This window comes from Somniosus microcephalus, chromosome 8 (genome assembly GCF_052327205.1).
Source record: "Somniosus microcephalus isolate GS21.2 chromosome 8, FLI_Smic_1.0, whole genome shotgun sequence".
Taxonomy (NCBI): domain Eukaryota; kingdom Metazoa; phylum Chordata; class Chondrichthyes; order Squaliformes; family Somniosidae; genus Somniosus; species Somniosus microcephalus.
Window position 1 is genome coordinate 171,539,881 of NC_140994.1, and position 22,238 is coordinate 171,562,118.

Below are 22,238 nucleotides of genomic sequence, written 5' to 3' on the forward strand. Positions count from 1 at the left end.
ATATCTTTATGAGCAGAAGCAATGTAAAATATCAACAGACATATTGTTCATGAACTGGTTTCTTACCTTTTCTGTGGAAACAATGCACAACAAAGAGGTGTAGCAAATACCAAGCTGTAATAAGAAAGATTACCAACAATGAAAATGGACAAAATGCAACCAATTTTGCATATATATTCCCCGCATAACGCATCTGAAATAGCCCAATATTTAGGGTACCATCAAGACAATATAATTTTAAAGTTCCATTGAGATTTTTTGATCACAATACTTACTCTAAACATTAAAACTATATTTTTTGAACAAATATTGTTTAATTTATTCAGAGAATATTGTAAATAAAGACTTGGGTCCAAGGTTTCATATATACCTAATAATACTTTTCATAACTGTTTCAATGCAGACTCAGTGTGAGATACTTTCTGCTGTTTATGAGAGGCCAGTCTAGCTGTGGTGTAGTACAGCACAGGTAAGCCAGTGGCCATGCAATGTAGCAGAACTGGGCCAGCATTGGAGCAGAACAAAAGGTTTTAGGACAGTGGTTGTGCAGAGTGTGGCGAGAGGCTGGAGTAGGGAATCTATTTACCTGGGATTGTGCTCAACTACTGCTCTAAAGCCTCTGCTAGCTACCTAGATACAGGCTTGGCATCTCATAAGACAGAAGAAACAATCTCTCACTGAGTCTATTGAATCATTTGGGAAAGTTTCCATCAGTTCTTTAGCTTTTTGGAAATGTCATAAACTGGCTTATTCTCAATGTGACATTTTAAGGGGCTGGGTGCAGTTTGGCAGAAATCATAATCGAGCCTGCCACTTTGAAATACTTCTTCCAATTCCCTGCCTGGGCTGAAGGTAAAACAGTATGGGGTAGATTTTCCAGAACCTGTCGGGAAGGCGGCGGGACTTCCCCTTTCGGGTTTTTGACCCACCTACTTCGACGTCCGGCCAATCCACGCAATTTTCCCTTGATTGACCTTGTTGAGCCCGCCCAGTGGGCTCAGCAGGCCAATTAAGGGCCACCTGGCAACAGGTGACGTCACAGACTGCAATTTCATCTGTCAAGAGTTCTTGACAGATGATAGATCAGTGTTTCACAGCTGTTTGAAGCTGTCAAACACTGACACTCCGAGTTCTGACATGAGTCATTCTGCACAGACTCAGTTAGAACTCTTAACGGCACTCAAAGCTGAAGGCTGTCACTTTTCACAGATCGCAGCCGTTCAGCTTTAAGTACCGGCTGAGTGATGCGCTCCCGACGGCTACAGGAAGAAAGGCTGTGAAGGTAAGTACAGGTAAGTAAAAGTTCTTTACACACTTTAGACACACCAAGCACACTTACCTTTACACTCATGCACCCATCACTCACCTGAGTGCCAAAAATGCGACCCCTCCAACTCCTTCAACCCGACAGCCCGCCTGCGCTAACCTGGCGTGGTTTGGCGCTATCGGGAAACCCACACGAAACCCCTCAAAATAGGGATTAGGCTAAAAACTGCCTGTTAACTACCTGTTAACAGGCAGTTAATTGGCACTAATCCCTTCCTGCCTAGTTTTGGTGGGTCCCAGTGCGGGGCGGGTACCTGCCGCCCCTGAAACTTACGCGGGGCGGGGTTTTGGGCGGGATGGTGTCGGGACCCCCAAATTCAGGATTTCCCCCCCCCCACACGCCTGAAACCCCGCCTGACGGCTCCACGAAAATCTAGCCCATAGTCTGTAGAAAGGCAAGCATCTATCATTAGAAAAATACTTAGGGCTAGATTTTCGTGGAGCCGTCAGGCGGGGTTTCAGGCGTGTGGGGGAGGAGGGGGAAATCCCGAATTTGGGGGTCCCGACACCATCTCGCCCAAAACCCTGCCACACGTAAGTTTCAGGGGCGGCAGGTACCCGCCCCGCACTGAGACCAGCCGAAAGCAGGCGGGAAGGAATTAGTGCCAATTAACTACCTGTTAACAGGTAGTTAACAGGCAGTTTTTAGCCTAATCCCTATTTTGAGGGGTTTCGTGTGGGTTTCCAGACAGCTCCAAACCATGCCAGGTTAGAGCAGGCGGGCCGTCGGGTTGAAGGATTTGGAGGGGTCACGATGTTGGTGCTCAGGTGAGTGATGGGTGCATGAGTGTAAAGGTAAGTGTGTTTGGTGTGTCTAAAGTGTGTAAAGAACTTTTACTTACCTGTACTTACCTTCACAGCCTTTCTTCCTGTAGCCGTCGAGAGCGCATCACTCAGCCGGAACTGAAAGCTGAACGGCTGCGATCTGTGAAAAGTGACAGCCTTCAGCTTTGAGTGCCAGTAAGAGTTCTAACTGAGTCTGTGCAGAATGACTCATGGTAGAACTCAGAGTGTCAGTGTTTCACAACTTCAAACAGCTGTCAAATGCTGATATTTCATCTGTCAAGAACTCTTGACAGATGAAATTGCAGTCTGTGACATCACCTGTTGCCAGGTGGCCCTTAATTGGCCTGCTGAGCCCGCTGGGTGGGCTCAACAAGGTCAATCAAGGGAAAATCGCGCGGATTGACCGGACGTCGATGTGGGCGGGTCAAAAACCCGAAAGGGGAAGTCCTGCCTTCTTCCCGACAGCTTCGGGAAAATCTACCCCTATGATTCACCCCATGCAGAAACTTCTTCAAAATTACTTTGTATTCATTTTATGAATTGGGCTGTTTGAAACTTCTTTCCCATCCACAAACCAAGAAAGGAAAGAAAATGACAGTGACCTAAAATGTACAATAAATATATTTGTATAGGACTCCCAAAGTACTTTGAAGGGTAAGGGTATTACTTATGGCAACTGTGTGAGGGACGAGGGAGAAGGAGAGGAAAAGGGAGAGAAGGAGAGAGACAATGAATGCATGTGAGCTGGCTACATGGGAAGGATTAGGAAGAAAATGTGAGAGAGAGAAAAAAGACACACACAAAGAAAGAGTGAAAACAAAGAAAGGTAGAGAAGGAAATAGAGAGTGAGATAGCAGAGAAAGTTACACAAAAAGACAGACGAACAATTTTTATTTATTTGTCTGTGAGCAACATCACGACATCGTGGGAAATTAACTAATTGTAGACTTAAAGTTATAAAAGCAAAACAGTGAATATTTTTCAAACTAGATTCAGCATTTAAACAATATTGATGACTAAACTTTTTATTTAAATAATGTATTCCAATCCCAAAATGCAACTTTTCTTTTCCAAAGCAAAGATTTATTTTGTATTTGTGCAGAGGGATGTTAATTGACAAACAAAAAACTTTTTCTCTACACCAATTTCATCAAGCAATAAGGTATTTTTCTCTTGCATCCACATACTTATGAATATAATAATAATAATACTTGCTGAGGGAGTTCTTTACAGGTACAAAGTGGAGTCTTGAAGACTCCCTCACACATTGGTACAGTTGTGCAATAATGAGAGGAATTACTCATTGTAAATGTCATAAAATTTGTAAAACCTGCCTATTTTTTCCAAAAAGAGACTCCTTTTCTAACCAATTGATTTCTTCAAACAACTTTGTCACTGCCAGCCAAAGATAAAAAAAAAATTTTAAAAAGGAAAACCCCTTTTGATTATGTACCACTGAAACAGCTTTGTAGGTTGTTCATCAATTAAACAAATAGCCAATACGGACGCTTCTCCCCGCCCCATTTTCTCCCCTTCCTCAGCTGAAAAACATGACACGTTAAGCATATATTCCATGGGCAGCGGCAACTCTCTGGTATGAGTCTCAACAGTGAGAACATCTAGGCTTGAACCTGTCTTCACCTAACAGTCACTTCCATCAAGAGTTACTGGCTCAGAACTAGGAGAGGGAAACCTGTCCATGTTTTCCCCTTGCCAGGCAATGCTGAGTGCACTTATGCTGTCTCCACTCCCAGTCCAGCTGAAAATGGCTAAGCAAGCTTCGAAACTACGATCTTCCTGGTCTGTGTGGTATAAAGCCACATCACATGGTATATGTACTCTCAGTCATTTAGAGGGCTGTATAAGGTTGTGTATTTCTTTAGCAGGTCTTTATTGAGGTGAAACCATCTGGTAGTTCTGTGAAAATTTTTAATGTGTAGGAGTTTATAACATCAATATTCAGAACTCTCCAGTTTTCATAAGGCTCTTTAATGAAGCACCTTAAAAATCATATGGGAAACCGTTATAATATAAATCTGCAGAGTGAAGTACTCAGATATGGGACAAATTTAAAAAAATATTCCTCCCACAGAATGCTTGTGCTCCTCTTTTCATAGATAACAGATGAAGTGATACATTTTGGTAGGAAGAATGAGGAGGCAATACAAACAAAATGGTACCATTTTAATGGGGGTGCAAGAACACAGAGACCTGGGGGTATATGTGCACAAGTCTTTGAAGGTGGCAGGACAAGTTGAGAAGGCTGTTAAAAAAGCATATGGGATCCTTGGCTTTATTAATAGAGGCAGAGTACAAATGCAAGGAAGTTATGCTAAACCTTTATAAATCACTGGTTAGGCCTCAGCTGGAGTATTGTGTTCAATTCTGGAAGGATGTCAAGGCCTTCAAGAGGGTACAGAAGAGATTTACTAGAATGGTGCCAGGGATGAGGGACCTCAGTTATGTGGAGAGATTGGAGAAGCTGGGATTGTTCTCCTTAGAGCAGAGACAGTTAAGAGGAGATTTGATAGAGGTGTTCAAAATCATGAACAGTAAATAAGGAGAAACTGTTTCCAGTGGCAGATGTGTTGGTAACCAGAAAACACACATTTAAGGTGATAGGCAAAAGAACCAGAGAAGACACGAGGAAACATTTTTATGCAGCGGGTTGTTGTGATCTGGGCTGCAATTTTGCTGGCGCTCATGCGGGTTCGGAGGCGGGTCCGCTGTCAAAATCGGAATGATTGACAGCAGGTTGAGAACCCGCTCCGAACCTGCCTCCATTTAAGTTTCCAAAGTGTCGGCACTGTGATTTCAGAAAAGACCCAGCACCAAGCGTCGGAGGAGGCATTTAACATAGTTAAATGCTTGTTAACTACTATTTTGCCAACTTATTTCTATTTCCCCACTTTTTAACGGGGTTCACGTCGTTCGGTGATCACGTCAGGTAAGTAGGTCGGGTTCTCTGTGTCTCCCCATTGCTGTGAATAGGTGACAGCTGCAAAAGTGGTATGAAAGCTACCATTCCACAGCTTGTCACTTTCCAATGTCAGAAGCTTGAGCCTTCAGGACTTGGAAGACACTTTTGAGCTGTATGCAGTTTGGAAGTGTTTGTAGTAAACTCTCTATCCACTGTCACCTCCTTGGAGCAAGCTCTCTCACTACTGACAGATCACTTCTGTCATCTCAACTTCAGCTGCCATCTATTCCAGCAATATCGGAGCCCTTGAAAAAATCTCACCTTGGCCCTCTGAATCCTTTCACGATCAGCCCCAGCTTCAACATCACCAGGTACACCAACAACAATACCAACCTTCTCTGCAATCACCTGATTCTGCACAGGACATCAGCACCCGACAACATTGCTGCCCGGGATGCCAGCGGTGGCACCACCATGGCCAGATTTACTTCACTTGACGCTGTACACCCTGGCTGCCACATGATGCGCCAGGTTGACACCACCCTACACCAGCACCATAAAGCATCTCTACAATAACCAAGGCATTCCTTTCACACTCATCACAATTGGGAGGGGGGAGGAAGTTATGTCTCAACATTCACTGGAACTCACTAAGACACTTCCAAAGGTGAGCACAGATCTGTCCAATAAGGTAAAGTGTTGAAAATATAGATTTCAATGTTTGACAACACATTAACAGAAACTTCACATGAACATTGGCTAAACCACCCAGGTGCCTACCCTTGTGTGTAATGTTTCGTGATCTGCTCAGATCATTGAAAGGTTTGCACCACTGCAGCCTGGTCCTCCTGACGACATCCCTGCTTGTGACCTCCTCTACAATGTGCAACCAGGCTGCGTTGGATCTTTTGGGGAGGTCTCTTCCACCTATGGGAAGGGAAAGAACTTCCCTGCGTGCTCTGACTCCCTCCATAAGAATATGGAGGGGTCATGGGAGAACCTGGGTGCAGACGTGCACCTTTGTCCAGTGCTCGTCAGTGTTTGCAGCACCTCAATGCTGTAGAATACTGATAGCAGAACTGTTAAGATCAATTTGGACATGGCCCCCTTAAGGAAACTGGCTTATGACGTGTCATCAAATGACATCATCAGACCTGCTTCCTATTAATTGGCCAGGAACCTCGCAGGGCGGGCTTAACAAGCCTAATCAACGAAAAGTCGCTTGGAGAGTGCGGGCTGCAGTAAGCAACTAGCTGGAACTGCGACACCGATCCCGGCCGCCTCAGTCGGCAAAATCGCGGCCCTGGAGTGCACTGCCTGAAAGGGTGGTGGAAGCAGAGTCAATAGTAACTTTCAGAAGGAAATTGGATAAATACTTGAAGGAAAAAAAAATTGTAGGGCTATGGGGAAAGAGCCAGGGAGTGGGACTAATTGGATAGATCTACCAAAGCTGAATGGCCTCCTTTCTGTGCTGTATCATTCTATAGCACAAACTTGTTATATTTTATTTTTGATGCTATTCCTGATTTTAATGCAGAACTTTATGTTCAGAGTTTTTACCTTTAGATTAGTGATAAATCTATTAAAAAATTGAAATGCTCTGCAAAGAACTTCTAATAACTGGAAAGGTTAGAATAGGACTACCTCCAATTTACAACTACTGTAGCTAATGATATGAGAGTAAGGAGATTTCAAAACACTTCTACTCACCAGACTCCCACCAAGCCCACTTGAATAGGTGCACTCATCCATGGGAATCGCTATAATAATAATGCAAACATCAATAACCAGGAGGCGTGTTGGCAATTTAAATATTATAATGAGGCCTGAAGCCTCTCCTTTAACCTGCTTTACTGCAGGCGGCCGGGGATCCCGGGGCTCGAGATTCCCGGTAGCTGCAACGAGGCGGCCTCAGCCTCGGGGAGCAATCCTTGTGGGCCAGGAGGAGCAGGAGTGCTTCCTCTTGGCCCTCCAAACTCCCCCACCATCAGTCTGGCCCTCCCAGGCCTGCGGTTGGACTTCGTTAAAGAGGCAGGTTTTAAGCAGCATCTTAAAGGAGGAAAGAGAGGCAGAGAGGTGGAGAGGTTTAGGGAGGGAATTCCAAAATTTAGGCCTTTGGCAGTTGAAGGCATGGCTGCCAATGGTGGAGTGATTAAAATCGGGGATACTAAAGAGGCCAGAATTGGAGGAGCGCAGTTATCTGAGGGTTGTAGGGCTGGAGGAGGTTACAGAGATAGGGAGGGACGAGGCCATGGAGGGATTTGAAAGCAAGGATGAAAATTGTAAATTTAATTTTAAGCGTTACTTAACCGGGAGCCAATGTAGGTCAGAGAGCACAGGGGTGATGGGTGAATGGGACTTGGTGCAAGTTAAGATACGTGCAGCAGAGTTTTGGAAAACCTCAAGTTTACAGAGGGTGGAAGTTGGGAGGTTGAAAGGTGGGAGGTTGACCAGGAGTGCGTTGGAATAGTCAAGTCTAGAGATAACAAAGACATGGATGAAGGTTTCAGCAGCAGATGAGCAGAGGCAGGGGCGGTTCAGGTGACGTTAGAGGTAGAAATAGGTGGTTTTAGTGATGGCACGGATATGTAGTCGGAAGCTCATCTTGGGGTCAAATATGACATCAAGGTTGCGAACAGTCTGGTTCAGCCTCAGACAGCTGTCAGGGAGAGGGATGGAGTTGCTGGCTAGGGAACGGAGTTCACTGATGGCATTACAGAGAGCACTGATCCTAATCAATAGGCAATGTGTACCACAAAGGCATTATTTTTGCCTTCTGATTTGCCTTTCCAAAAAGGTGGCACAAAGTATTTCAGGGACTTAGCAGAGCAAGACTCATTCAGTCCATGACAGTGAATATCAGTGCTCGAACACTCATCACCATCACATTGTGCGCACAAACATTTTTTAATGCTCCTTTTGCCTTAGACAGTTTAGTAACAGGTATTCATATGCTTCAGGCCCAAGAGTCTCAAAGTACTTTGTGCTCCAATTATTTATTTCCCCCCCACCCCCCCAATTGCTTTACCTAACTTGCCCATAGTGTGCAGAACATACATTATGAAGTAAAGCCATGGTGAAAAGGCATTCAAATACTTGCTTTTCCTCTAGTTTATTATAACTTATTTTATGCATTTTTAGAATAAAAGGTCAGTAGTGTATTGAGTGAGTAGCTTGATTAATGTTTCTTTAACACAGGGAGCAAAATGAATATTGCTGAACATTAGCACCCATGAATGGCTCCTCAAACAGAAAGATAGAAAATTCAAAAGATAAATATGAAAAACTTACCTTTAAAAAGGCTTTCCTTTCCAAGGTATTCATTATAAATGGAGGGATAGCTAAAAAATAAAGCCCATTTAATAAGTTAACAATTTGAGCACAATTAAAATATATAACAAAGAATGAACCATTAGGTGTCTTTGGTAACAACAGGAGGTGAGCAAGTTTCTAATGTTTTAGATTTTAGTCCAATGCAATGGTTGTGATCAGAAAAAGTAGATATAGGATTGGCATTTACAACAGATGGTTTTGAATTCCATAAAAAAACCCGAAGTAATTTAACTTTTTAGAATTCTGTAACAATTGGGTAAAAAGTTGATGAAACCTGTAATAATATGGTCAAGATAACATTTATGGTTTTCCAGTTTTCACTCGTCAGTTGGAGGCATTGCCAGCATGAAACTCACAGGACGTGCAGGGATCACAAGATCTCACAAGACTGCCAGAATGGGGATTTTATTGATACTGTACTTCAAGATTGTTGGGGGGAAATATGCTAACATTTCACAATGAGCAATTGTAATCTAGAGACAGTGTGCACTTATGCCATTTGTTTCTTTGCTCTTCGCACCCATTTCCCCCAACAGTTCTTGTAATCCTGAACTGGTGAAATAAGTTACTTAATCAAGATGAATAAGTAATTGTCCTGTTATTTTTAACTGAGTCTAATTTATATCTATTCACTTACTTACTAAGCTGTCTAACTGGTCTCTTTGATCTTAGTGCAGATTCTGTGGTAAATGGGCTGTAATTCAGAAAATAAACTTGTCAGGATAGGGTTAAAGCTCAGCAAAGAAACACCTGGCAGGTACTCCCAGTGATGTTAGGGAGGGAGTTCCAGGATTTAGACCCAGTGACGATGAAGGAACGGCGATATACTTCCAAGTCAGGATGGTGTGTGACTTGGAGGGGAACTTGGAGGTGGTGGTGTTCCCATGCACCTGCTGCCCTTGTCCTTCTAGGTGGAAGAGGTCGCGGGTTTGGGAGGTGCTGCCGAAGAAGCCTTGGCGAGCTGCTGAAGTGCATTTTGTAGATGGTACACACTGCAGCCACGGTATGCTGTGAAGTGAATGTTTAAGGTGGTGGGTGGGGTGCCAATCAAGCAGGCTGCTTTGTCCTGGATGGTGTCGAGCTTCTTGAGAGGTGTTGGAGCTGCACTCATCCAGGCAAGTGGAGAGTATTCCATCACACTCCTGACTTGTGCCTTGTAGATGGTGGAAAGGCTTTGGGGAGTCAGGAGGTGAGACACGCGCCGCAGAATACCCAGCCTCTGACCTGCTCTCGTTGCCACAGTATTTATGTGGCTGGTCCAGCTAAGTTTCTGGTCAATGGTAACTCCCAGGATGTTGATGGTGGGGGATTCGGCAATGGTAATGCCGTTGAATGTCAAGGGGCGGTGGTTAGACTCTCGCTGTTGGAGATAGTCATTGCCTGGCACTTGTGTGGTACGAATGTTACCTGCCACTTATAAGCCCAAGCCTGAACGTCGTCCAGGTCTTGTTGCATGCGGTAATGGACTGCTTCATTATCTGAGGAGTTGTGAATGGCACTGAACACGCAGTCATCAACATCCCCATTTCTCAAAACCACAGATCTACCTTTCCATATATAATGGATCAACTTCCTCCATTTTTCTCTGGGTTCCTAATTCCCATACAGCAAACTTTTGTGATATCCGGCACCGACGGGACCGGCGTGTTGCCGATCTATCAAAACTGCCGGACATACAAAGTTAATGTTGAAGCATACGGAGGTTTTCATCTCCGTATCTGACAACACTGTTGCTTAGCAACAGCTTCTAAAAAGTCAGCTGCAGCTGCAAGCGTCTCTAGCTGAAGCTGTTGCTATAGCTACAGACCTTGCAGTGCCTGACTGGGAAAAAAAAAAGAACGAGAACTAAAAAAACTTATAGAAAACGGCTCCTGATTTTTGCCGTTAGATCGAGTATTCCGGACATACAACCTCCGGATAAACCAAAGTTTCCTGTACTTTGTTTTAAACGGCTGAGTTGTGAATATCTCAATGGTCCTTGCCAATGCTGGTCCATGTTGTTTGGCAGTCAGTGTGTTTTTATAGTCAAGGATAGACACCACTGCTAGGTTTTTACTATCTCATTCAAGATCATATATCTTTCTACCAGTAGTTTTCTATCCAAAACCAGGTGAAGAAGTGGCAGGATCCATCCACAGAAGCTAATCGAGTTTGAATAACAGGCAAAGCTGGGCCTCCTGAATTGTAGCTCATCATTCCATCATTAGAGCTACTAGGAAATACTAAATCTTCCCATGAATGCTAAATCTAGCAGCAACCTACATTGTATATGAATTTTATATTCATATAAAAACACAAGAGAGACAGAAAAATAACTGTGGTAAAAATCTGCTTCAATCGAATTGGAATGGAATTATGCAATTAGTTTGTAAACTATAACTAGCATGCAAATGTATCAATATGAAATCATCATGATGATTATCTACAGTAAATTTTGAATAAGTATGTGTTTCCAATGACAAACAGTAACACTATAAGAAAAATACACATCAGACATATGAACAACAAAACCGCATTTGGTGTCCAGCTGGCAACAACACATCATATAAATAACATGAACAAAAAAAAGGCAGCAACTTGCTTAACCAGAGTGACTCATGAAATCAGATTGTTGAAACGGTTTACTTTTAGTACTACTGACCCATGCCAGGAGCAGCCATGAGAATCCTAGAGATGACTACTTGTACAATGGCCTGTTGAGCAGCTTTTGTTGATTCTCCTAGTCGGTTGCCATTCTCATCTGTTACTGGTATTCCATGTTTCAATTCTCTGTGGAATGAAAGCAGACTGTGAAGATTCCCACAATGTTTAAACTTAGTATTCCAAACTTTAAAATGGCACTTGTCTCGATGCTGAAAGGCTTTTTTTTGCTGGGCAGGAAGAAAAGCCAGTTTACAATTCATATTTTTGCCTCACATGTTCATAAACAATGAGAAAGTTTAGATGATTACATTTTCTGTGTTCCTTTAAACCAATACCTATCTCCTGAACAGCAATTTAAACTTCTGTAACTTTTCAAAAAATATTATTTTCCAAAAATGTACTACTAATCACTGTAGTCCTGTCCCCTTTTCAGACATACAGATGTTGGCACCATATTCAGTAAACCATATGGTCTAGGCAGCTTTTGGTTTGTGGAACAATGTTAACTCAGCTGACGAAAAAGGTTTTCAGCAGTTTAAGTCATGCTGTTCTGAGAAACATATTGTTTGGGTTGTGAAGTAAATAGAACTCTATTATACTCCTATAGAAGACTTTTGGATTCCTGAGGAAGGAGGCATTGCTGGATCTGGTTCTGGGGAATGAGGTGGGTCAAATTTAGCAAGTGTCAGTCGGGGAACATTTAGGGAATAGTGATCACAATATCATAAGGTTTAGATTAGCTATGGAAAAGGACAGGGAGCAATCTAGAGTAAAAATACTTAATTGGAGGAAGGCAAATTTCAGTGGGTTGAGAATGGATCTGGCCTGGGTAAATTGGAATCAACGATTGGCAGGCAAAGCTGTAATCGAACAATGGGCTGCCTTTAAAGAGAAGATGGTTCGGGTATAGTCCAGGTACATTTCCACGAGGGGGAAAGGTAGGGCAACCAAAGTCAGCTCCCCGAATGACGAAATAGAGAATAAGATGAAGCATAAAAAGGGGGCATATGACAGATAATCAGGTTGAGAATACAAGTGAGAACCAGGTTGAATATAGGAAGTTCAGAGGAGAAGTGAAAAAGGAAATAAGAGGGGCAAAGAGAGAGTGTGAAAATAGATTGGCAGCTAACATTAAAGGGAATCCAAAAGTCTTCTATAGTCATATAAATAGTAAATGAGTAGTAAGAGGAGGGGTGGGGCTGATTGGATTCAAAATGGAGACCTACACATGGAAGAAGAGGGCATGGTTCAGGTACTAAACGAGTACATTGCATCTGTTTTTACGAAGGAAGATGCTGCCAAAGTCAGTGAAAGAGGGGGTAGTTAAGATACTGGATGGGATAAAAATTGATAAAGAGGAGGTACTAGAAAGGCTGGCTGTACTTAAAGTAGATAAGTCACCAGGACTGGATACATCATCGGATGCTGAGGGAAGTAAAGGTGGAAATTGCGGAGGTATTGGCCATAATCTTCCAATCCTCCTTAGATATGGGGGTGGTGCCAGAGGATTGGAGAATTGCAAATGTTACACCCTTGTTCAAAAAAGGGTGTGAAGATAAACCCAGCAACTACAGGCCAGTCAGTTTAACTTCGGTAGTGGGGAAGCTTTTAGAAATGATAATCCGGGACAAAATTAAGAGTCACTTGGACAAGTGTGGATTAATTAAGGAAAACCAGCACGGATTTGTTAACAGCAAATCATGTTTAACTAACTTGATTGAGTGTTTTGATGAGGTAACAGAGAGGGTAGATGAGGCCAATGCGGTTGATGTGGTGTACATGGACTTCCAAAAGGCGTTTGATAAAATGCCACATAATAGGCTTGCCAGCAAAGTTGAAGCCCATGAAATAAAAGGGAAAGTGGCAGCATGGATACAAAATTGGCTAAGTGACAGGAAACAGAGCGTAGTGGTGAACGGTTGTTTTTTGGACTGGAGGAAGGTACACAGTGGTGTTCCCCAGGGGTCGGTGCTAGGACCATTGTTTTTCTTGATATATATTAATGACTTGGACTTGAGTGTACAGGGCACAATTTCAAAATTTGCAGGTGACACAAAACTTGGAAGTATAGTGAACAGAGGGGAGGATAGTGATAGACTGCAAGAGGACATAGACAGGCTGGTGGAATGCGTGGATACGTGGCAGATGAAATTTAGCACAGAAAAGTGCAAAGTGATACATTTTGGTAGGAGAGGCAATATAAACCAAAGGGTACAATTCTAAAGGGGTTGCATGAATAGAGACATGGGGGTATATGTGCACAAATTGTTGAAGGTGGCAGGGCAGGTTGAGAAAGCGGTTAAAAAAAGCATACGGGATCCTGGGCTTCATAAACAGAGACATTGAGTACAAAAGCAAGGAAGTTATGATGAGCCTTTGTAAAACACTGGTCTGACCTCAACTGGAGTACTGTGTCCAATTCTGGCCACCACACTTTAGGAAGGATGTGAAGGCCTTAGAGAGGGTGCAGAAAAGATTTACAAGAATGGTTCCAGGGATAAGGGACTTCAGTTACGTGGATAGACTGGAGAAGCTGGGGTTGTTCTCTTTAGAGCAGAGAAGGTTGAGAGGAGATTTGATAGAGGTGTTCAAAATCATGAGGGGTCTAGAAAGAATAGATCGAGAGAAACTGTTCCTATTGGTGGAAGGGTCGAGAACCAGTGGACACAGATTTAAGGTGATTGGCAGAAGAGCCAAAGGTGACATGAGGAAAAACTTTTTTACGCAGCGAGTGGTTAGGATCTGGAATGCACTGCCTGAAAGGGTGGTCGAGGCACATTCAATCGTGGCTTTCAAAAGGGAATTGGATAAGTACCTGAAGGAAAAAAAATTGCAGGGTTACGGGGAAAGGGCGGGGAATATGACCAGCTGAAGAGCTCTTGCAGAGAGCCGGCACGGGTTCGACGGGCTGAATGGCCTCCTTCTGTGATAAGTGGTGAATAAAAACCACAGGTCTTTTTTTTTAAAGGAAATATTAAAGAGGATTTAAAGTTTTGGTGCTCCCTGTTTATGGCCAACAATGGGAGACTTAAAAAGGGCAAGTGTTATTTTAAACATATCCCCAGTCAAGAGGTCCTCTATAGAACCTCACTCCCAGTAAGCAGGTCCATTCTAATGATGATGGGCAGGTTATTTCTCACAAAGCATATATGCTGGTCTTACTGGATTTTTGTGGCATTCGGATTCCTTTACAGTAATCTTTGTGTCTTTGTGTTATTTTTAATGTTATTTTCTCCAATTTTTGCTTTTACTCAAATTTCTCCAGGCATGCCACTTGCTGAAAGGGTGAGTTAATAGGACTGCTCCCTGCACTCTGTTAAATTCTCCTCCATAATAAGGAGGTGGGCAGGGATGGCCTACAATGACTGGCTCTTAATTTTGGAAAAATGCCTGACCTCTCCCAGTGCAGCAAAGCTAAGATTGGATAACTTACTAAATGGTGCATTATGCTATGCCAGCCCTAGAATTATGTCCTTTTGAAATCTGTGCTTTACTGCTATTGAGACAGTAAATGGAGAACTTACCTCTGTCTCATTAAAGGGATATTTATACAGTTGGCAGCAGCTACTGCAGCAAATGGAACAAAGCGTCCTATTAGAGGTGTCACATGCTGTATAGAAGAAAAGGATAATTAATTATTTCCTTTACAAGAATAGCGAACGGAGGCAGTGTCAGTCCAAATCTTCATTATTACATCTATACAAATGTCTAAACATTACTAAATCTTCATCTCCTGAATGTTTTCCCTTATCCGTATATTACTAATAGGTTGTTACTAATAGTGCTCATTATATTGTCTCTTATCAAATGGGGAAGACTAAGTACTAAAGAATTCAAATCCAGTGTCCTGAGGAATGCGGATGGAATTTGTCCACATGTTTTCTTACACTCTCACAAAGAGTACTGATGCAAGAGTGACCAATTTCATTTTCTTCGATTTAATCTTGATGTTCAGTAAAACTAAATATTGTATGGTGTGTGAATAGTATTCTTGTATACTTGTATGATAAATACTTGTATTTATCTTAATACAATTAAATTAAATAACATTAAATTGTGAACCCACCTTAGGCCTTTGTCATGCGTCATTAATTGCAATAAACCCAGATTAGAAAACACTTAAATTAAGGAAAGACAGATTTAAAGAAAAATTCAAACACCTGAAGGAATTGAATAATATTCATACTGGAACAAAAACATTCTTGCATTGAAGCTCATATCTGTGCTCAGTGGGTAAATATGCTGTGACACGCGGAAAACAGATCGTAAAGCCTTAGATTCAATCTCTAGTTAGTCTCAGCTGGAGACAACACTAGGGTATAACAACAGAAAATGCTAGAAACACTCAGTAGGTCAGGCAGCATCCGTGGAGAGAGAAAAACCAGAGTTAACATTTCAGGTCTGTGACCCTTCGTCAGAACTCCAGCATCCGCAGTATTTTGCTGTTGTACTGGGGTATAACAATTGGTTTCAGTATCCCTAAGCTGGGAAGGAGTAAAATTATTCAGGGTTCCTGTTCCTGATCACTATCCAGTGTCCTCTGCTGAAATCTATATGTATACCACCAGGCGAGCACAGGGTCAAATTAGCTCTGAATAGCCTGCTGGTATGTTTTCTGAATCTTGAACCAGTGGATCTTTTACGATTTATCTCTTCAAATCCTTTTAAAATGTTATAATTTTTGAATATTTCTGTTAGATATCACCTTCACCTTCTCTTGAATACAGCACTAGTTTTTCCATAATTATGTCTGCTCATTCCTGGTATCATCCTCATGAAATCGACAATACACCTTTTCCATAGTTCCAATATCCAATAATGGATAAGACATGCATGTATCAAAAGTTAGTGATACCTTAGTTAGTGAATTAAGGCCAAGAGCTGTTGCTACTGCACCTGTTGTAGCAGAGACATAGGCTGTACCAAGCTGGCTGCAATTTAAACAGGAAATAAAATAAGAAATCATAATTTTAATGATATTCTTGGGACTTCTGGAACAAAATCTAAACACTATGGCCTAGAAATTGGGTATAGCCCCACTTGGGGCGTTAGAATTGGCGGAGTGCAAATTTTATAGCCAGACGCAACTTATCGACACCTCGTGCGATATTGGGTTGCAGCGCCCCAAAGGTGATTGAGGCGCGAGTTCAGGCGTTACACGGGGCTCCTAAGGTGCTAACATGCCGGCGCAACCCAATACCGGGGCGTCCGGCCGCAGCGTAGGTGCTCTCAATTACCGATGACCACGAGACTTCCAGGCGCCGGCCAGCTCTTAAAGGGGTGGGTCAGGCAGCTCCAGCATCCACAGTCTGCGCCTTGTAGGCCTGCAAATCGGCGCAGGCCCTTCTCTGGCGCAAAAAACTTGGAGCAGATGGAGAGGGTGAGGCAGAGAGCAGAGCGCTTCACCAATGAGTCTCTGGAGGAATTGGTGGCCGCAGTGGCGCGCCGGCGAGATGTCCTCTACCCCGGCAATGGCAGGAGGCCTAATCATAAGGACTACCGACGAGCTTGGAGGGATGTTTCTCAGAGGGTCAACTCCAGCAGCATGGCGACCAGGAGCCCTGTGCAGTGCAGGAAGAAATTCAACGACCTCACTCGGGTCGTGAGGGTGAGTGGTGTTTATGTAAACTTATGCATCCCTCCATTAGCACCTGACTTTATGGCTACAGGGTGCGCTATGCCCCAATGGCCATCTGTCAGCAAGCACCCATGGCCATTTCTGCTCACACACATGCACATTTGACTCAGGGCATCATGTAAGGGCTGTTCCACCATGGGGGGCATGAGATGATAACTCAGGGCATCAGGTAAGGGCTGTTCCACCATGGGGGGCATGAGATGATAACTCAGGGCATCATGTAACATCACTTCCCGTCCTTTCCCCTGCAGGCCAAGCTGGCGAGAAACCGCAAGGAACAGCTTCGCACCGGAGGAGGTCGTCCTCAACTGGAGCCTCTGACGGATCTTGAGGAGAGAGTCCACCAGATTGTGGGAGGACGTCCGAGTGGTCCTGTCACCACTACAGCTGCCGACCCCATTGTCCACAGGGATGGTAAGGTTCTCAACTATTACAGCTGTCTCCTTCCAGTTGTTTCCCCCGCCAGCATGCTTTCTCAATGTGGACCCATGTCATAGCATTGCCACACTCTTGCATCCCTCGCTACCAAACTGTCCTTTTGCTAAAGCCACTCTTCAACCTCCCTGCTTTCAGATGCTGCATCACCAGCTCGGGAGCCGGCCCCTCAAGCTGCCAGTGCCAGTGCCTCCGGAGGCGACGAGCAGGAGGAAGCCGGACCATCCGTGGCAGCCTCAGGGGAGCCACCGCATCTGGAGACTGGGGATAGTAGTTCCCTGGAGGGGAGGGGCGGGGGGGGGCTCTGATGAGGAGCCAGTTGCAGGAACCAGCGGCCTGCAGCAACGCGCAGGGGGTAGGGATGCTCGGGGTCGTCTCCCCGGAGGGCGAGGCAGGCCACCACGACTGCTGCACAGAGTGCAGAGGAGGTGCGTAGCCTTGCCGAAATGAGCGCCCAGTCCCGGCTCAGGCACACTGAGCTTATGGCTGCAGTGGGGAGGATGCCTGAGTCGATCGACACACTGGCAAAGAGTGTGCTGGACTTTGGGGCAGCAATGGAAAGGACTGTCCAGGGCTTTGGGGCAGCAATGGAAAGGTCTGTCCAGGGCTTCGGGGCAGCAATGGAAAGGTCTGTCCAGGGCTTATCCGAGGCAGTGGAAAGGACTGTTCCGGCCTTGTCCGAAGCAGTGGAAAGGACTGTTCCGGCCTTGTCCGAAGCAGTGGAAAGGACTGTTCCAGCCTTGTCCGAAGCAGTGGAAAGGACTGTCCATGGCTTCTCCGAAGCACTGGATCCTGCCACGCAAGTCCTCACTGCTGCCATGCAGTCACTTGCTGGCCTCGTCCACACACAAATTGAGGCCACACGAACACTCACTGCTGCCACCCTAGCTGCATCAGGCAGGATCACCCCAGGCCCTTGCAGCACCACAGCAGGCCATGATTCTGTGGAGCAGTCGATTGTGGCGGATGATCCGGTGTGGCCCCATCAGAGTGCCAGTGTGTCGGCCGACCACTGTGCAGGTGTCCCCTCTCTGCATGTGAGCAGTCCTGATGCCACCGCTGGAACGTCAGCAGTGCAGCTGCCACCACCTGCACGGCAGACTGCTTCCAGACATGGCCAGTTGGAGCAGCCTGCTTGCGGGCCCTCCAAGCCCAGAGGTCGTCCAGGCCGTCCCTCAGGGGCTTCAGCGCTTCCAGACACTCAGCAGGCATCCCCCAGCCTTGACGCAGCCACTGGGGTCCAATTACGGAGGAGCTGCAGGGAGGGAAGGGGCCGACCTCGTAAGAGGAGTCGGTCTCCATCAAGGGGTCAACAGTAGAGGGAGGTGCTAAGACGTGTCTTTTTTCGAATTAAAGACCGTCCACACCTGCTGTGTTTGTTTGTTATGTTTTGGTTAGTCTCGCCGGGTTGCCAGACAGTTATCTGTTAGTTTGTTAGTTATGATTTCTGTTACCATTACGTTGTCATGCTGGAAGGAAGCACTTGTTTGAAAATAAAGATTTTTTTTTGTTAACAATGGAGCTGTAGACTATTTACAATCATGGTGGCCTTCATAGGCTTACTGCGAACCGAAGGGCGCTGTTCGAATCACAGCCACCATTCCGTCTGAGGGGCCTAGAACCGAGTCCTTATGAGCCTCTGACGAATGGCCCTTCCAGTTTCTGGAGCCTTCCCATCTTCCTCTTCCTCCTCCTCGTCCGCATGCTCCTCCTCCTCCTTGTCCGCCTGCTCTGCTGGACCTTGAAGGTCGGCTGGCATTGGCTGGGTGCGTCGAATGGCCAGGTTGTGGAGCATGCAGCAGACAACGACGATGCGCGCCACATGCTCCGGCGAGTACTGTAGGGCGCCCCCCGAATGGTCTAGACAACGGAAACGTTGCTTCAGCACACCAATTGTGTGCTCCACAATGTTCCTGGTCGCCTGATGGCTGTTGTTGTAATGCTCTTCTGCCGGGGTGCTGGGCAAACGGAGCGGGGTCATGAGCCATGGGCAGAGAGGATAGCCCTTGTTGCCAAGAAGCCAGCCTCGTGGGTGAGCCGGGGCCTCAAAAAGGTCAGCCACTGAGGTCTGCCGCAGGATGAACGCGTCATGGCTGCTGCCAGGGAATTGTGCGTCGACCGCCATGATCATCTGCCGGTGATCACAGACCAGCTGCACATTAAGGGAGTGGAACCCCTTGCGGTTGCGGAACTCCTCAGGATTCTGTAATGGCGCCCGCAAAGCCACGTGTGTGCAATCAATGGCCCCTTGCACCATGGGGAAGTCCGCAATAGCCGCGAAGCCCTGCGCGCGCTCCCCCTGCTTCTCCAAGGTCACAGGAAAGGTGATTAATTCGCGCCTCCTTCTATAGAGGGCAGCTGTCACTTGCCGGATGCAGCAATGCACCACAAATTGTGAGATATTTGAGATGTCCCCAGTTGCTGCCTGAAACGAGCCGCTGGCGTAAAAGTTGAGGGCAACAGTGACTTTGACGGCCACCGACAGAGAGGTCCTGCACCGTAGCCGCGGCTGCAGATCCTCAGCAAGCAGGTGGCACAGCTCAGTCACAACGTCCTTACCGAATCTGAGCCTTCGCAGACACTGCTCCTCCGACATGGTAAGGTATGAGACCTGCTGCCTGAAAACCCTGGCAGCGTATGGTCGGATTTGGCGACGTCCATTGGCCCTCCTCCTTCTGGCCAATCCCAGCCTTCTCTCCCTCCGTCTCTGTGCCCTTGCCAGTTGTTCAGCCAGGATGACGTTCCCCTCCAAAGCAGCTCCCATTATTCTGTCAGACGAGTAAGACGCAGTAATCTCTCTGGATCCAACTGTTCTGGACAGGGCTGAAGGTCCCAAGGCTGCTCTGGCTCAATAAGAATAACTCTCTGCAACTGAAGGTCTGCAACTCTCTCCAGCAGCGAGCAGGATGGCCAGGCCAAATGGCTGCCACTTTTATACTAGTGCTGTCCCCTTTAAAGAGCGCCCCCCGAGTCCGAGAAGGACCTGGTAACATTCCATCCAACTGTCAGTAATAGCGCCAGGCGGAACGGAGGGGGGCGCCACTGAATTTCTGGTACGGGGCGCCAAAAAGGCGTTGCGCAATGAAATGACGTCATGATCTGGCTGCACCCGCGAGCGGGCGCAAAGAGTTAGCGCCGGCGCTAAAAGGCTACTCAATATGGCAGGAAGCGCTGGGATCACTGTGCCCGTCCGAAAATTGGGTAACGCCCCAAATCTCGGGCTCATTAGGCGCTAATCGCTGGCGCAACCAACCGAATTTCTAGGCCTATGTGTTAAACTATGATTAAAACACTATTCTGTTACAATACTAATGGTAAATAAATATACTATATTTCTACATGAGAAGTTAATGCATACAAAATAAATACGTGAATGCCTAGTTTTGCTTACATTATTTTTACTTTGATTTTGAACAGCAAAAGCCATCATTGGTTATCAGCATATAAAATACAGTTAACAATTGAAATTTATGGCAATGCCTTACATCAATCCAAATATAACCACTACCTACCCTACAGTTATTGGAGCATCTCCACTTCTGTTGGTATAGTTCACAATAGCGTTGAAGGACTGATTAATCCACTGCCAGAAAACCACTGCTGGAGTAGTTCTAAAATCAAATCAGTAGGAAATATTTTGTAATTGCATACAGTAACTGTAAATAGCACTGCTTGGGAATATTTTTAATTGGGAAATTGTTCAATATCTACATTGGATTACAATTGTCTCTACACCTGTATTTTGTCCTTTATAAGCATTACAATAAATGGAATTATTGGTAGAAGATTTTTTTAATTGAAAACCCATAGTTCATGGCACTGGGAATCACCAGGGTTGAAGATGAGGTAAATCAGGAATTAGTGATTAGATGGTTTCAAGCGTGAAGATTGTAAGAGGAAAGACTGGAGGGAACAAGTTATATAATTTTTAAGGTCCCTAGGAAAGAATGAGTTAGAGTAAGAGCAGGGTCATGATTTCAACATAGTAAAGATAGAGGAAGTAGGATGGGAGTGTAGTATAGTGCAATTCTAGCTTAGAAAGAACAAGAGAGGAAAGGTAAGAAGCACTGACCAAGGTAGCACACTGTATATAATACATCCCCACATAGCCTGGGTGAGAGTCAGTTCTTACATAAAGTCAACAATCTGGTTTAGCTCATCTGTGCCTTGGTTAGTAGGAATGTGGTAGAGTCAGCTTATTTTGAAAATGTTCAAAGTTTCAAGAAGCCAGTCTATGTCAGACCATAACAATTTTGATTGCTTTACTACCGCTAAATATCATTAAAGCCATAGCAAAAATGTATTTATCATGTTCTTCCTCCTATATAGCCGTGTCCCCCATTATTAGTATAATGCTGTAGAAATATTAGTAGTATTATATTGCTGCTATGGAGGAGCTAATACTTTCCTTAAAAACTGCTCCTTCTTAAAATGCCCACCACATATCCCTCCAACTACCGGCTCATCTCTAACAGCCTCTTCTTTAAAGCTCTTGAAAATGTCATCGCTACCAAACTCTACACCAGTTTTCCCCATTTGACTCACTTCAGTCTGGTTTCTATCTTATCGACAACATTGAGACCCTCCTGGTTGAAGTCATCAATAATATTCTGTATACCAATCTCTCTCCCTATGTCCTCCCTGTGGTTTTTGACATGGGTGGTTATTCCTTCATCCTCAATCGCCTCTCCTATATGATCCATCTCCATGGGCCTAATTCCATTCCTACCTGTCCCAATGTAGATAGTATAATTCCTGCAATGGCTTCTCTTCCCATGGGTTTGAACGATGGGGCATAGACCTGAAACGTTAACTCTACCCTCCTCTATCCACAGATGCTTCTGACCTGCTGAGTGTTTCCAGCATTCTCTGTTTTTAATTAGATAAGCAGTCAAGTGGGGGAAATTGGTGGGAAAAAGATTATATACAAAAAGTCATTATTGCACAGTTTTATCAAAGTTAGGAACTATTTATTATTTTATAATATACAAGGACTTAGCAAAATTTAGGAACTACTATTATCAACATGTTCTGTTATTGCTACTATTTCCTTATTCTATTACTGTTTCATAAATTATTTATCAGTTAAAGCCCAAAACAAGGTGTAATGCAGTATTATCCTGCTACTTTTCAAGACAAAGGGCTGAAATTTGAGTA

At 44.7% G+C, this 22,238-nt stretch overlaps 1 protein-coding gene across 2 annotated transcripts in view; it reads right to left on the bottom strand.

Moving 5' to 3' along the window:
• Positions 1 to 22,238, bottom strand: part of LOC147113932 (sideroflexin-1) — an 87,220-nt gene that overhangs the window by 10,835 nt on the left and 54,147 nt on the right. For both annotated transcript variants that reach the window (XM_085995368.1, XM_085995369.1), the window contains exons 4-10: positions 20,594 to 20,692; positions 15,864 to 15,939; positions 14,533 to 14,618; positions 11,007 to 11,134; positions 8,324 to 8,373; positions 6,743 to 6,792; positions 67 to 114 (exon numbers count right to left, since the gene is read on the bottom strand). In XM_085995368.1, coding sequence (XP_085851494.1) covers positions 67 to 114; positions 6,743 to 6,792; positions 8,324 to 8,373; positions 11,007 to 11,134; positions 14,533 to 14,618; positions 15,864 to 15,939; positions 20,594 to 20,692 — 537 coding nt within the window. The remainder of the gene's footprint in view (positions 1 to 66; positions 115 to 6,742; positions 6,793 to 8,323; positions 8,374 to 11,006; positions 11,135 to 14,532; positions 14,619 to 15,863; positions 15,940 to 20,593; positions 20,693 to 22,238) is intronic.